This window comes from Durio zibethinus, chromosome 15 (genome assembly GCF_047325235.1).
Source record: "Durio zibethinus cultivar Kanyao isolate XHJ-2024 chromosome 15, ASM4732523v1, whole genome shotgun sequence".
Classification (NCBI taxonomy): Eukaryota; Viridiplantae; Streptophyta; class Magnoliopsida; order Malvales; family Malvaceae; genus Durio; species Durio zibethinus.
Genome location: NC_143176.1, coordinates 18,475,256 through 18,489,778, shown reverse-complemented (window position 1 = coordinate 18,489,778; position 14,523 = coordinate 18,475,256). Strand labels below are relative to the sequence as shown.

At 31.9% G+C, this 14,523-nt stretch overlaps 2 protein-coding genes across 7 annotated transcripts; both read left to right on the top strand.

The window, feature by feature from the left end:
* The first annotated feature begins 500 nt into the window (after window positions 1–500).
* Window positions 501–5,560, top strand: LOC111284832 (ABC transporter F family member 4-like). 6 transcript variants are annotated; one of them, XM_089744667.1, is made up of 3 exons: window positions 501–672; window positions 1,522–3,722; window positions 5,541–5,560. In XM_089744667.1, the coding sequence occupies exon 2, from the start codon at window positions 1,535–1,537 to the stop codon at window positions 3,707–3,709; it is 2,175 nt and encodes a 724-aa protein (XP_089600793.1). In that variant the 5' UTR covers window positions 501–672; window positions 1,522–1,534; the 3' UTR covers window positions 3,710–3,722; window positions 5,541–5,560. The 6 variants fall into 6 exon arrangements, with proteins under 6 accessions (XP_089600793.1, XP_089600792.1, XP_089600794.1 ...); XM_089744666.1 differs by lacking the exon at window positions 5,541–5,560 and adding an exon at window positions 4,650–5,033; XM_089744668.1 differs by lacking the exon at window positions 5,541–5,560 and adding an exon at window positions 4,647–4,964.
* On the top strand, window positions 5,182–13,163 carry LOC111301179 (dihydropyrimidinase-like). The gene is made up of 12 exons (XM_089744673.1): window positions 5,182–5,438; window positions 5,532–5,708; window positions 6,022–6,073; window positions 9,033–9,300; window positions 9,699–9,912; window positions 10,459–10,579; window positions 10,933–11,020; window positions 11,109–11,187; window positions 11,417–11,504; window positions 11,589–11,786; window positions 11,909–12,095; window positions 12,780–13,163. The coding sequence occupies exons 1-10, from the start codon at window positions 5,352–5,354 to the stop codon at window positions 11,672–11,674; spliced, it is 1,260 nt and encodes a 419-aa protein (XP_089600799.1). The 5' UTR covers window positions 5,182–5,351; the 3' UTR covers window positions 11,675–11,786; window positions 11,909–12,095; window positions 12,780–13,163.
* Window positions 13,164–14,523: the final 1,360 nt, after the last annotated feature.

The following is a 14,523-nucleotide window of genomic DNA, read 5'->3' as shown; positions in this document are numbered from 1 at the left end:
ATTGAAATAAAAGTAAAAAAAAAAGAACTAAAAATTATGGAACGGAATAAAAATTTTTTTTTTTGGTTGAACTCGTTTTGAATTTTTTAATTGATCTTGGGTTGAAGTTAAATATGATAATTTTAGATACTATAATGATAGGAAAAAAAATTAATGCGAATGAATTAAAATTTTAATAAAAATAGTAGAAACAAAAAAATATGCTTTGTGTGAAATAATAATTTTTGTATTTTATATGTGTTAAATACGAAAATATATATAAATTATTCATAAATAAAGTATTTTTAAAAGGACAGAAAATTAAATTTGGGCCTAACTGAGCAACTAGTCCAGATGTGAAATTAAGAATGAGTTTGGGCCTTTATGCTTAGGCATTTGGGCCTTTTATTAATTTTCCATCCATTACTATTTTAATTAAGATGAGAAGACAAATATGAGCACAAAAAGAAAAAACCTTTTTATATTTATTAAAAAAAAACGTTCCGTGCTCTCTTTCTCTTACCGAGGAAGAGCAAAAAAGAAAAAACCTTTTCATATTTATCACTGTTCCCGGTTTATTATTTTTCAAGATCTATTAACTTCAGTTTCGATTGCATTAAGTTTTTCACTTCAGAATTTGAAGATTCAGTTGGGCTCTCTTTTTCTCTTTTGCTTCCTCGATTCAGCTAATAGGTGTGTAACCAGAAACACAGGTGCTTTATTTTCTCGGTATATATATTAATGGGATTCTGGCGATGATTTAACCTTCTTAATCGATTCATTTGTTCTCTTTTATTTTTTTAAATTTTTGTTGATTCGACAAATTTAGGGTATTTGTCCTTTTAAGCTATTTGTTGTTTGGCCGCTCAGAAAAAGAAAGTTTGAGAGAATTTAATTTAATTCTTGCTAGTACTTTCAAAGTTTTGATTAATAGTGAAAGATTTGAGCCAAGACATTAATTTTTAGGTTAGGTTTCGGTAAACCCTAATTATTCTTTCTTAAATTAATTAAGTATTATATGATCTACTACTTTGATATAACCTGTAGATGTTTGCCCTAATTAGGAGACTTTGCAATTGTAATAGGATTAAGGAATACGGAAAGTTATAGTTATAACGATTTTTGGGAATTTTTTTAATCAACCTTTTAGTATTAAATTCAAAGATTACTATAAGCTTTGAAGGGCCTGTGATTCTTTTAGAAACTGAATAGTAAATAATAAGAGTATATCATTTGAAACATAAAATCTAATTTTTCTTCTTGTTCTTCTGGTAGTGAAACATCATACAAGTCATACTTGAAAGAAAGAAAAAGAGCAGCCCAACAAACATAAATTAGTCGATGTGCTGATTCATTTTTATACTTATTTATTTATTCAATTCAAATAAATTATGATTTCAATTTTTTGTTAGTTGCTTTTGCTTTTTAGCAACGTTTAAATAACCTAAAAGAAAATAGTAAAAAAGGCATAAAAGCTGTTATAAAGAAACTATAATTGGAGCTTATTTGATAAATTCTTTTTATTCCTGTTGACATGAGCAGAGTGATTGTTGCAATGGGAAAGAAAAAACAAGAGGAGAGTGGTGCTACTGCAAAAGTTAAGGGAAGCGGCAAAGATGTGAAAAAAGAGAAACTCTCTGTTTCAGCTATGCTTGCTGGCATGGACCAGAAACCTGATAAAACGAAAAAGGGGGTATCCACTATGAGTTCTACTTCTGCTAAACCCAAGGCAAAGGGCCCAAAGGTTTTATCTTATACTGATGGGATTGATCTCCCACCCTCAGATGAGGAGGAGGATGAGTATGCCTCTGAGGAAGAGCAAACACAGTCTAACAGACACCAGAGGCAGGTCTTGAAGCCACTTGATACCTCCATAACTGATAAGGAGCTGAAGAAACGTGAAAAGAAGGAAATGCTTGCTGTCCAAGCTGCTGAGCATGCAAAACAAGAGGCCCTTAAAGATGATCATGATGCTTTCACGGTGGTTATTGGCAGTCGGGCTTCTGTCCTTGATGGTGAGGATGAAGCAGATGCTAATGTGAAGGATATAACCATAGACAATTTCTCTGTATCAGCTCGTGGAAAAGAGCTTCTAAAGAATGCCTCAGTTAAGATATCCCATGGTAAAAGATATGGTTTGGTTGGACCAAATGGGATGGGCAAGTCTACCTTGTTAAAGCTTCTTGCTTGGAGGAAGATTCCAGTGCCGAAAAATATTGATGTGCTCTTGGTTGAACAGGAAGTGGTTGGTGATGATAGAACTGCCCTTCAGGCGGTTGTTTCTGCAAATGAAGAGCTAATTAGGCTTCGAGAAGAAGTATCAGTTTTGCAAAATTCATCTTCTCCTCATGAAGGAGAGGATGAAAATGATCTTAATGGGGATAATGCAGGAGAAAGGCTTGCAGAACTGTATGAAAAGTTGCAGATCTTGGGTTCAGATGCTGCTGAAGCTCAGGCATCAAAGATTCTTGCTGGGTTGGGTTTCACCAAAGAAATGCAAGGTCGTCCTACTCGGTCATTTAGTGGTGGCTGGAGGATGAGAATATCTCTGGCTAGGGCACTTTTTGTGCAACCAACGCTTTTGTTGTTGGATGAACCGACTAACCACCTTGACCTTAGAGCTGTTCTTTGGTTGGAGGAATATTTATACCGGTGGAAGAAAACATTGGTGGTTGTTTCTCATGATAGAGATTTTCTTAATACGGTTTGCACTGAAATTATTCATCTCCATGATTTGAAGCTCCAGTTCTACCGAGGTAACTTTGATGATTTTGAATCAGGGTATGAGCAGCGTCGTAAAGAGATGAATAAGAAGTTTGAAATTTATGAGAAGCAGGTAAAAGCTGCAAAAAGGTCAGGGAACCGAGTTCAGCAGGAGAAGGTAAAAGATCGAGCTAAGTTTGCAGCAGCAAAAGAAGTGGCCAAAAACAAGGGAAAGGGCAAGATTGATGAGGATGAAGCTCCAGCTGAGGCCCCAAAGAAGTGGAGAGATTACAGTGTGGAGTTCCACTTCCCTGAGCCTACTGAACTAACACCGCCTCTTTTGCAGATAATAAATGTAAGCTTCAGTTATCCTAATAGGGAGGATTTCAGGCTCTCAGATGTTGATTTGGGTATTGATATGGGAACTCGGGTTGCCATTGTTGGGCCTAATGGAGCTGGTAAATCTACTCTCTTGAACCTTATTGCTGGTGATCTAGTTCCAACAGAGGGTGAAGTACGAAGGAGTCAGAAGTTGAGGATTGGGAGGTATTCACAACACTTTGTAGATCTACTAACTATGGAGGAGACACCAGTGCAGTATCTTCTTCGTCTTCATCCAGATCAAGAGGGACTCAGCAAGCAGGAGGCTGTTCGGGCCAAACTTGGGAAATTTGGACTTCCCAGCCATAATCACCTTACTCCAATTGCAAAATTATCTGGAGGACAAAAAGCACGAGTTGTTTTTACTTCAATTTCCATGTCAAAACCTCACATATTGCTATTGGATGAGCCTACAAACCATTTGGACATGCAAAGCATAGATGCTCTGGCTGATGCACTAGATGAGTTTACTGGTGGAGTTGTACTGGTAAGTCATGACTCTAGGCTCATATCACGTGTCTGTGAAGATGAAGAGAAGAGTCAAATTTGGGTGGTAGATAATGGGACTGTGAACACTTTCCCTGGTACTTTTGAAGACTACAAAGACGAGCTGCAAAGAGAGATTAGAGCAGAGGTTGATGATTGATGCGGCAATTAATGTAGGTGCTGAGTTTCCTATAATATTTATATTTAGTCTTATAAATGCATTAAGACCTGCAATTTTCTTGACATTTATTTGTCTTTTTTATACTTTTTCTGGAAGATATGCGAGTGTCCTCCTGTATTGCGGATTTGTTTGAAATTCAGAACCAGTTAATCTATGAAGTCGGCAGTGTACGCCAGGAAAAAATGCAAGCTCTGTATCAGTTAATAAGTTCTATTGGGTTGTGTTGCTATGAAATTATTTTTCAGGATGTTAGAACAGTTATATTTTTCCGGATTATCTAGCACAACTTAATGTGGCCGATTTGCTTCCTTTACATTCCCTGTTCTATAAGTTTGTAGATTTAAGTCAGACTCTGCATTTTAAGGTTCATATTTGTTACATATTTTGCATTACAGTTGGAAAAGAATGAACTTGTAATGTTACTTAGGATGCTTGAAATCTGTAGATATATGTTTTGCATTTCTATGATAAAACGTGTTCGAGAAGGCTAGTAGCTTCACGAGTTTGTTCTTGGCAAGAAGAAGCTTTTGTCACAACATCCTATCAATGCTTTTGATTGAGTCTGTCTGCATCCTACAAGCGGAAGCTTCTGCAGAAAGGCTTCTAGCATGCCATTTTGTTGATGTTTTCAAAAATTTTCTTTTACTTTTACAACTCTTATATGGTCTTATCTTATGGTCATTTTTGTGTTTTGGGTTTTCTCTAACTTTTAAACTTTACTGAACTGCAAAAGCAAGCTCATAGGCTCATAGCCGTATTATTCCTGTTCCTCTTTGCCTTTTCTGTTTGTTGGATCTGAACATGGAATACCGAATATTTGTACATCTTTTGTACAACCTTTTCTAATGAATTGATACGGGAACGTATATATGTTTAGGTAATAGAAGTGATGAATTTGAGATTACTGTATTGACAGCAGGGCTACCGATTGTGTCCGTCTATTGGAGGTTATGATGTTCATTTTGTGTGGTGGCACAGATGCTTGTCACTTTAGGCCATGTTTCCTTTGGTTAGCCTATCTTCACCTCTCAAGTCGCAGCTAAGCTTTGCTGGGAAAGGCCACCAAGGACCCTTACTGTTACCCAAAGGAGCATATACAGCGAAAGTTGGAACAACTTTGCTAATATCCAGACCTCATTCAATTCTTTCCTCATGTTGCTCCAAATATGTGGCCTTCCCCTAGCTGGATTCATGGGGAAAAGCTTGATTAAAGCCATTGAGCTATGGTCGTGAACGAGGAAAAACTTAGATAAAAAAGAAAAAAATCCAATTTCTTTATTTTTACCTTCTACCCAAAATCAAATACAGGTAGTTTTTATTTTTTAATAACGTGTACATAAAAAATTTGAAGCACATAATAGATATTGATAAATTTTTCTAATTTGAAAATTTGAGAAAAAAAAAATTTATAATTTACTATTCAATAACTTCATGAATTACAATAAAAAAGCGTAGTGAACTACCTAAAGAATTGTATACCTGCGCAAAATAAATAAAGAAAAATAATTTTGCGGGCGGAATAAAAACAGATTGCATTAACAGAGGCAGCGTCCATAAATACGGATATATACATATATTAACCTTATCTGACGAGGGAGCCCCAGCTTCACAGATTAATTCCATGGCTCTCTCTCTAATAGTTTCTCTCTTTTTACTTTGTCTTCCTCTCTTCGCCTCTCTTTCCCTATCACATTCAAACCAGCAGCTGGTAGTACAAAATTTTCTCATAATTTCTTTACAATTTTGTCTCTTTTGGCTCGTTAGAACATTAATTGATCAAAGCAATTATAAATAACCATAGTCCTTGCAGATTTGTGAAGTTGGAGTTGGAAATGGCAATTCAACGTGTAGAATTTCGTCGTCATCATCGTCCAAGCTGTTGATTAAGGGAGGGACTGTGGTGAATGATCACCTGCAGGAGATAGCTGATGTTTATGTCGAAGATGGCATCATTGCTACCGTCAAGCCTAATATCAAGGTTAGTACATATTTTGTTTCTTACTTTTTTTTACAATGGAGATCATAGTTTGATACTCGAAAAATAAAAAAAAAATTTACAAATATTAAAATTTAAACTTTAAATTTACTAAATATAAATATTATTCTCTAATTACAAAAACGAATTAAATTAAATTTCTGAAATTTATTTTTTATTACTAAGCATAGATATATTTATATATAGACATGTGTCAAAAAATATTGTATGCCAATTACGTAGTAAGGTGTAATTTGATGATCGTGTTGTAGGATTTCATATTAATTTTTTGTTTTTGGATAAATGGTTTTGGCAGGTTGGTGATGAGGTTACCGTGCTTGATGCCACCGGAAGATACGTCATGCCAGGTTATTACTTATAATCCGGTTATGTACATTTTGACTTGTTAGATGCATGGAATTAGCCATTATCCTTTCGAAATTATTTCGGATAAGTATCCTATTTGATTTTTTTTTTTTGGAATACTTTTCCGAGGGATGGACCTTCAGGTTAAAATTAAAAGATTAATCATATTTTTGGTATTTAAATTTAAAAAAAAATATATAAATTGATATTTAAAAAAATTAAATGTATAATTTGTATCTTAAAATTTTAAATAATGAATTATTTTAATCTAAAATTTAATATTGTTAACTTAATTTGCTTATATAGTATTTAATCAATATAATTTTGTTATATGTATATTATTTGTTAAATAAAGTGTTAAATATTTTGTAAAAATTTTTATATAGATATCATGTGACAAAAAATGATTGATTAATTATAGACAATTTTACGATTAAAATAAAAAAATATAAATATTTTTAATTTATATTAAAAAAAAATATTGATAATATATGTGATAATCATATAACTAGATAATATTTATCAAATGTTGCATGTATAAACTAATGTAATTAATGGAATTAGAATTTAAATTAATATGATACATATTTTAAAAATTCAGAATGCAAGTTATACATTATTTAAAAGGTTAGGATTCAAATTGTACATTTAATTTTTTTAAGTACCAATTTATATGTTTTCTCAAAGCTTAGATATTAAAATTATAATTAACTCAATCTAAAAACAAATTAAAAGCAAAACTAAAATCAAGGAATAATTGATTCGAATCATATGGAATAAGTTTCTCTCGAATCTCATATTATAAAGAGATGAATATAATTTTAAATTTATAAGTTCAGAATTTTTTCATCAAATACATATATCTCTTGAATTAAAAATGTGAGCTTGTGGCAAATGATATTAAAATTTATTCAACTCTTTATGGATGTGGATCAGATGAGAAATACTAAAGTTCAGATAAAACAAATTGACCTTTTATTTAAAGACTCATTTCCACTTACATTTGCATTTCATTAATATATGAATAATTTCTTCTATTCATTTTTTCCTAAAATCATTAATTTTTGGTCAATTTAAATTTCACCTTCAACTTTAGGTCATTTGATTGTTTAAATTTGAAATCATTCAATCTTGAGCTTTATTTTCTTTTACTTTTTAATTGTTGGACTAGATCAATTGTATGGAGAAAGATTCTATTACAATCATCTTCATTGTCTTTGACTAGATCAATTGAATGGAGAAAGTTTTCTTCATCTGAATTCTAGTCATTAAGGCCAACAAATTAGAAAATTTGCTTCATAATTCCTTGTTTATTCTTAGCATATGTAATAAGTGTAATAGCAGAATTACAGCACCAAAAAGATTGACAACAGCTTTGTGCATTACAAAATTCAAGGTTATTTACTCAATCAAAGATTTCTTTTACAATCAAAACATATTTTTGTTCAATTGCGAGCCATTATATATATATATAGTTCATATTTGATATATAAGATTATAATATGATAGGATAATATGATATTATAAATAAGATTAGATTAAACAATATCATCTTATTTTATGTTTGATTTGTACAAGGATTAAATTAGGATAATTTATTTATTGATCAAAATGATCTTTCCTCAAAATTTATATAATTTAAATTATTGATATAATTTTTAAGGGTATAATAAGATGTGTAAGTTTAATATCATAAATTAAAAATAATCTTTTCTATTTTGGAAGGACTGAATCATTCTATACGAAGAAGATAATAAGTCTTCTTATAATTTTATCTATTTTTATTAGATACAAATTAAATGTAATATAAATGATTATTACGTTATCTTATTCATCATCCTATACGTCAAACATAATTATAATATTTTGATATCAAAAAAATCAAAGAAGAATCTAATATATATAAAATATATTTTAAATATTTGTGAAAAATACTTTGAAAGTAAAACTGGTGAGTTGAGTTTTACCATCTCTAGTTGTAGGAAGCACCTTATCATCGCCAGTAATTTCATTCATCATCAACAACGATGACAATTCTCCTTATTATCAAATTGGATAGAACAGAAAAGAAAAAGATATGGATATGGAGGGAAAAAGTAAAAGAAAGAAATTAAAAAATTATGTTGAAAATTCGAATAAATTATTAATATTTGTATTGAAGGGTAAAATAATCTTATTATGTTTATTCCTTACACATTCTTTTTTTTGGTTTAACAAACAGCACATAATGAAAATTTAGGGGATATGAGCTTAAAGCTATAATTAGTTCCATGACAATGATACCAACAATCATTACACTATGATTAACTAATCACAATTCATAATTATATATATGTAGTTTATTAAAATTTTATATGATATCCATACTTATAAGTGGTTAATTTTTACATAATTTTTTATTGTGATTGAATAATTACAAGATTGTAGTAAAAAGAATTGTAGATGAAATTATACATTTAGAGGAGGGATCCACTTAACTAGTGTAACTCTTATATATATTTTTTTGAATTTTTGGATCGAAATTAAATCTATGACTCATTTGAATGAAATAATAATTTTAAATTTTAATAATTTGGATCCAATGATTTAAAAAATGTAAGAATTACACTAGTTTAAGTAGATCCCTACTTATATATATATATATATATATTTTTATATATATAACATTTATCATGTAAATACTCACATTGTCTCTTTTTGATGTGGTATAGCATCCTGGAAGGCTTAATTTGTGTTTAAATTCTTGCCTCCTGATATTTTTAGATGGTTCGTTCCTGTCTACAATCCTTCATTTCCTTGGAACATAACAACAAGAAATTACAACTTCTTCATAATTGTGTTATGTTGTTTAACCTTAAACCAACCTCATTCAAGGCATTGTCAAGTTATTTCCTGATCACCGTAGTAGATAAATATGTTTAATTGTGTTCCATTATTTCATTGGTTTTGTAACATTAACAGGAGGAATTGATCCTCACACCCACCTAGATGCGGAGTTTATGGGGACTGTGGCAGTTGATGACTTCTTCAGCGGTCAGGCTGCGGCATTAGCAGGTGGAACAACAATGCATATTGACTTTGTTCACCCAGTTAATGGTAGTTTAATGGCAGCGTTTGAAGCCTATGAAAAGAAAGCAAAGAAGTCTTGTATGGATTATGGTTTCCATGTGGTAATCAGAAAATGGGATGAATCTGTTTCAAGAGAAATGGAAATAATGGTTAAGCAGAGGGTAAGCTTCTTTATCTTTCAGATTTTCATGTTTTACGGTCTGTCTGCCTGCAAGCTTCTTTGACATTTCAGCAGAGGTGGATCCACATGTATAAGTAAGGTGTTTATGGACACTCCAAAAATTAAAAAATGAGAAAATTTGAAAGAAAATTTTTTACCGGACACTCCCAAAAATTTTCCCTCGACATATTTTAGTTAATAAAATTAGTAAATCCATCGGCAATTTTTTTATATATAAGTGGACACCCCGAAAAAAAATCCTCCATACGCTGCTGCAATTCACACTTCATTATCTGTGTATGTTAACTAAAAGGTTATCGTGCCTCTAGTTGTGGAAAGAAATGAACAATTTCTTCTAATCTGGTGCTTTTTGATGTGCATTAATTTTCCAATTTTGTAGGTATCAACTCTTTCAAGTTTTTCATGGCATACAAGGGGTCTTTCATGATCAATGACGACCTTCTGTTACAAGGACTGAAGATGTGTAAGTCTCTTGGTGCCTTGGCTATGGTCCATGCTGAAAATGGAGATGCTGTATTTGAAGGACAAAAAAGAATGATTGAGCTTGGTATTACTGGTCCAGAAGGGCATGCCCTTTCTAGGCCTGCAGTGGTAATTATCCAAATTATTCTCTAGTTTTGTTAAATTGTTTTCCTTCTGCTAGCGCCTGCTCTTGCTGCTGTATACTATGTTAACGACAAGTCTTAGTCCTGGCCCTTTCAAACTTTTGGTAGTTTGTTAAATCTAGCAGATAGGTTTAACATCTTTTGATAATTTCTTGTGATCTCTGATTGTGTGGAGACCCGCATCATTCTTATGAGGTATTGCCTGTTTTGACCAGAAAGTCTCATCGGCTTTGTCTCATAAAAAGTACCTTACAAGTATGGTTATTAAGTGGGAAGCATAATCTGCAAGACTAAGCGGATATCTGTATCTTTTGTATAGTTTGCCATATCTTTACCACAAGATTGATTATCTGGTAATTACAGCTAGATGATAGAAGGCAAGAACATTCTTGCATCTGCTCCCTTTTACTAATTTTAGTATACTGCATCCAGTTATTTATTTATAATCAGCCAAACTCTTATTGAATAGATGTGTTCTTCTTTTTCATTTTTGTTGTCGTTATAATTTAGTTTCTAGTTTCATTCCATGCAGCTAGAAGGCGAGGCAACTGCACAGGCAATTCGTTTGGCGAGTTTTGTGAACACACCTGTCTATGTTGTTCACGTGATGAGCATTGATGCCATGGAAGAAATAGCTAAAGCTCGAAAATCAGGTTTTAATTTTTTTTCACTTTTAGTATTTTCTTTCTTATAAACATCATCTTTATCCTAATAAATGCTATTGAGCATCATCAGCTGAGTCTTTATGATGCCTTTGTCCCTGATGTTAAATATATGGAATGCTATAAACTTTTAGAACCGTCTTTAATATGGAGGCTGAAATTACTTTGATGTGTCAAAAAAGGTGATGTGATTCTCCCATATTTTTTTTTCTTCAATACAATGGGATATCAGAAGTGATATGATTGTCCCATATTTTCTTTGATCTTCAATGTATGTAACTTTTGATGCACATTGTACATAACTGTAATTGTTAATGTCTTTTTTTTTTTTTTTCCTGTTACAGGGCAGAAGGTTATTGGAGAGCCTGTGGTTTCTGGATTGGTCCTTGATGATTCTGGGCTATGGGATCCTGACTTCATCACTGCAGCAAAGCAAGACCCTTTCCTCGTTATTTTCTCTTCGATCACATCGTACAATTATTTATGTATTTTGAGGTGTTAGGTTCTTCTCACATTTCAGGTATGTCATGAGCCCTCCTATCAGAGAATCAGGACATAACAAGGCTCTGCAGGTTGCCCTTTCAAATAGACTTTTGCAGGTTTTTCTTTCATCATTGATATTTAAGTACTTCAAACATTGTTACAATATGATCTAGGTTTGCAAAGGTTGTTTGAACTTCAAACCAAATGGTTTGCAAACGCTGCTCATATGAGCCTTTTGGGCAACTTGTCTTCGATAACTATGCTTCCAATGTTGTCTGTAGAATTTGGTCAGCAACCAAAAGATTTGCAAGATGCACATTTAAATTACATTTTCATTACTTGCAGCTTGTAGGAACTGATCATTGTACCTTTAATTCTACCCAAAAGGCTTTTGGCATACATGATTTCCGGAAAATTCACAATGGTGTAAACGGTAATTTAAACAATGATTCATGGCATTTCTGAACTTGCATTCTTGTATGACTTCTACTTAAATTGTGATGCTTTTGGAAATTAGGGATTGAAGAGAGGATGCACCTGGTTTGGGATACGATGGTGATGAGTTATAGTCGAAGTTTCAACTTAAAATTTTTTAAAAGTTGACAACTGGACCTAGAATATGGTTCGACGGATGAATTGCTTTCTCAAATATGACTTTCCAGGAATCTGGCCAAATTTCTGTCTCTGATTATGTCCGGATAACAAGCACTGAATGGTATGATTTCATTGTAACATTTAACTTTATAGATAACCTGTCTGTTTGTTGTCGAATTCATGACATTACGAAGGACAAATCTTGATTCTGTCTTCTTTCAATAACTTCGTGGTGCCTGCTAGGAAACCAATTTTAATGATGGAGATTTTACAGTGCTAGGATCTTCAATATCTATCCAAAAAAGGAGCAATTCTTGCTGGATCTGATGCAGATATCATTATATTCAATCCTAACTCGAGCTTTGAAATAAGTACCAGCTCCCACCACTCTAGAACTGATACAAATGTCTATGATGGTAGGAAAGGAAAGGTAATTTCATTCTTTTTTTTATTTTTATTTTGCTTATTTTCCATTTGCTCATACCAATACTTAAGCTTATTTAAAGACTCATAATTTGTAAACAAAAGCTTAATTAATAAAGGTATAATAAGACCATCAGAGATGCAAGTTGAGAACTTGAACTACTCCCATACATAAAAGATTTTCTTCTGCTGATCAAGTGAGTAATATTTTGTTCTCACAGAAAAAAATGTTCAAGAAATACATGTTTAGTTCATAAAATCTTCTAATAATCTATGTGACTTTCTAAATAATGACCATAAAGTTCAGATTTTATAGACAGTCATTTTATTGTTTATGTCAACTTATCATAATGGTTCTGTCTATTTTAAATCAAATTCGTATAAATATAAAAATTATTATGTCAAAATTTGACATATCAAATATGATATACATTTTTTTTAATTTTGTCATATCATATACGGTTATGTTAAAATTTAAATTGTGTGACTTCCATTTTTTTTTTTATTATAATTTTCATATCCTGTCACGTTTGCCAAGTGACTTACCCGCAATCATTTTAGTAGTTATAAGTTGAAAAAAGGTTTAACAATTAACATATCGAGAACCAGTACATCTAATGAACTAAGATTTCTTCAGTAGTCCTTTTCATCCATTTTAGGTTTGAAAATGTTTTTGATATGTTTTTGTCAGGTAAAAGTTGAGTAACAATTGCTGGAGGAAGAGTGGTTTGGCAACATGATGAGCTGAAAGTAATCCCTGGTTCTGGGAAGTATATACAAATGCCTCCCTTCAGCTATCTTTTCAATGGAATTGACAAGGCCGACGCTAAGTACTTGTCTTCCCTCAACGCTCCAGTAAAGTGCTTTTAAATCTGCAACTAATTAGTTGGGACTTACCACTAGTATTTTACTTTTCTGTCACTTGAATCGGAAGGATAATTATTCTATCTTGGTTTGAACCGAGAAAATGAATAAAACCATGAGAAAACAGTTTGCTAAAACGAATTTGGGTACTGCTCTATTTGTGGAAATGGACTTTTTAAATAATTTTACGTACTGAAAAGTTTTCATCCGACATGGGCCTTCGGCAACAGCACAAAATCATTGTACTTTTTCAACTCCGAGACACCATATAGAGTAGTGCAAACAAACAGATAGGAAAGCCCTGTACTTCTGACAGGGCATATCTTGCTTGAAACAAAGGCTGCAATGCTTGAAGAGAAATAGGCTGCCTGGCTACCATTTCTTGGGTTTTGAGTTATCCGGACTATCTTTTTCTATGGCTTTAACACCACCACCAGGACCACATGGATGATCCGGGGTTGAAAGGCATTGCCCGAGGGGTTTCAATAAAGAGCGTTGGTACAATTCTTATTGTGCAAATGTTTTTGTTGAGAAGTTGGCTCTATGGAGACTAGGACAGTTTGGTGTTACCCTAGGGAAATTCATATTTAGATTAATGGGGGAATTTTGGCAAGGGCTTCGTACTTAATGAAAGTTGATATTGAGGTCCGTACTTAAACTGAGATTTGACAGTATGGATTTTAGGAGATAAGTTTCCATTGAGAATTGTCATTGGCAGATGAGAAGGTGGTATAACCTTTTTGTTGGTCATTGCTTTTTACAATGATCTGATAGAAGGTTAATATTAAGAATGATATTTGAATTGAATTATAGTAAAATTTTTAATAAGATATTTGAATTTTAAAATTTTTTAATGTAATACATAATTTTTGAATTTGTTAATTAATATTATATTTATTTTTAATATCGTTATTTTTAAATGATGGCACGTAATTAATAAACAACACTTCAAATATTATAATATAGTTAATAGATTCATAATTCAAGTATCATTTAGAGATTTTTATAATTCAATTATCATATTAAATATTTAACTATAATTCATATATCATTAAAAAAATTATTTTGATAAAAACATGGCAAAGAAAGTAGTGTGTGATAGTGTATTGTGAACTATGTTTATAGATGAGTTAATGTCTATTAATAGATTTATAGTAAAATATTCAATGTGATTTTTGAAAAAAAATTTTAATGTGATATTTGAATTATAAATCTGTTAATTAACATGATACTTAAATAATTATTTGTCAGTCATGCGTCATTATTTTGAGCTAATCACATTAGGGATAAATACTGCATTAGTTAAAAGATTTATATTTAGGTATCAAAGATTTTTAAAATTTAAGAATTAGATTAAACATTTTATTATAGTTTAAAACTATTCAAAACATTAATCTTTTCCAGACATAGTACTATTTAGGGCTGTAAACGAATCGAACATAAACAAACAAACATATGTTTGTGATTTGTTCATTTATTTTTAGAGATGTTTGGGTTTTGTTCGTGTTCGGTAAGAAAATCACTTTGTTCATTTGAGCTTGGTTCGTTTAAATAATAGGATATTCTCGTTT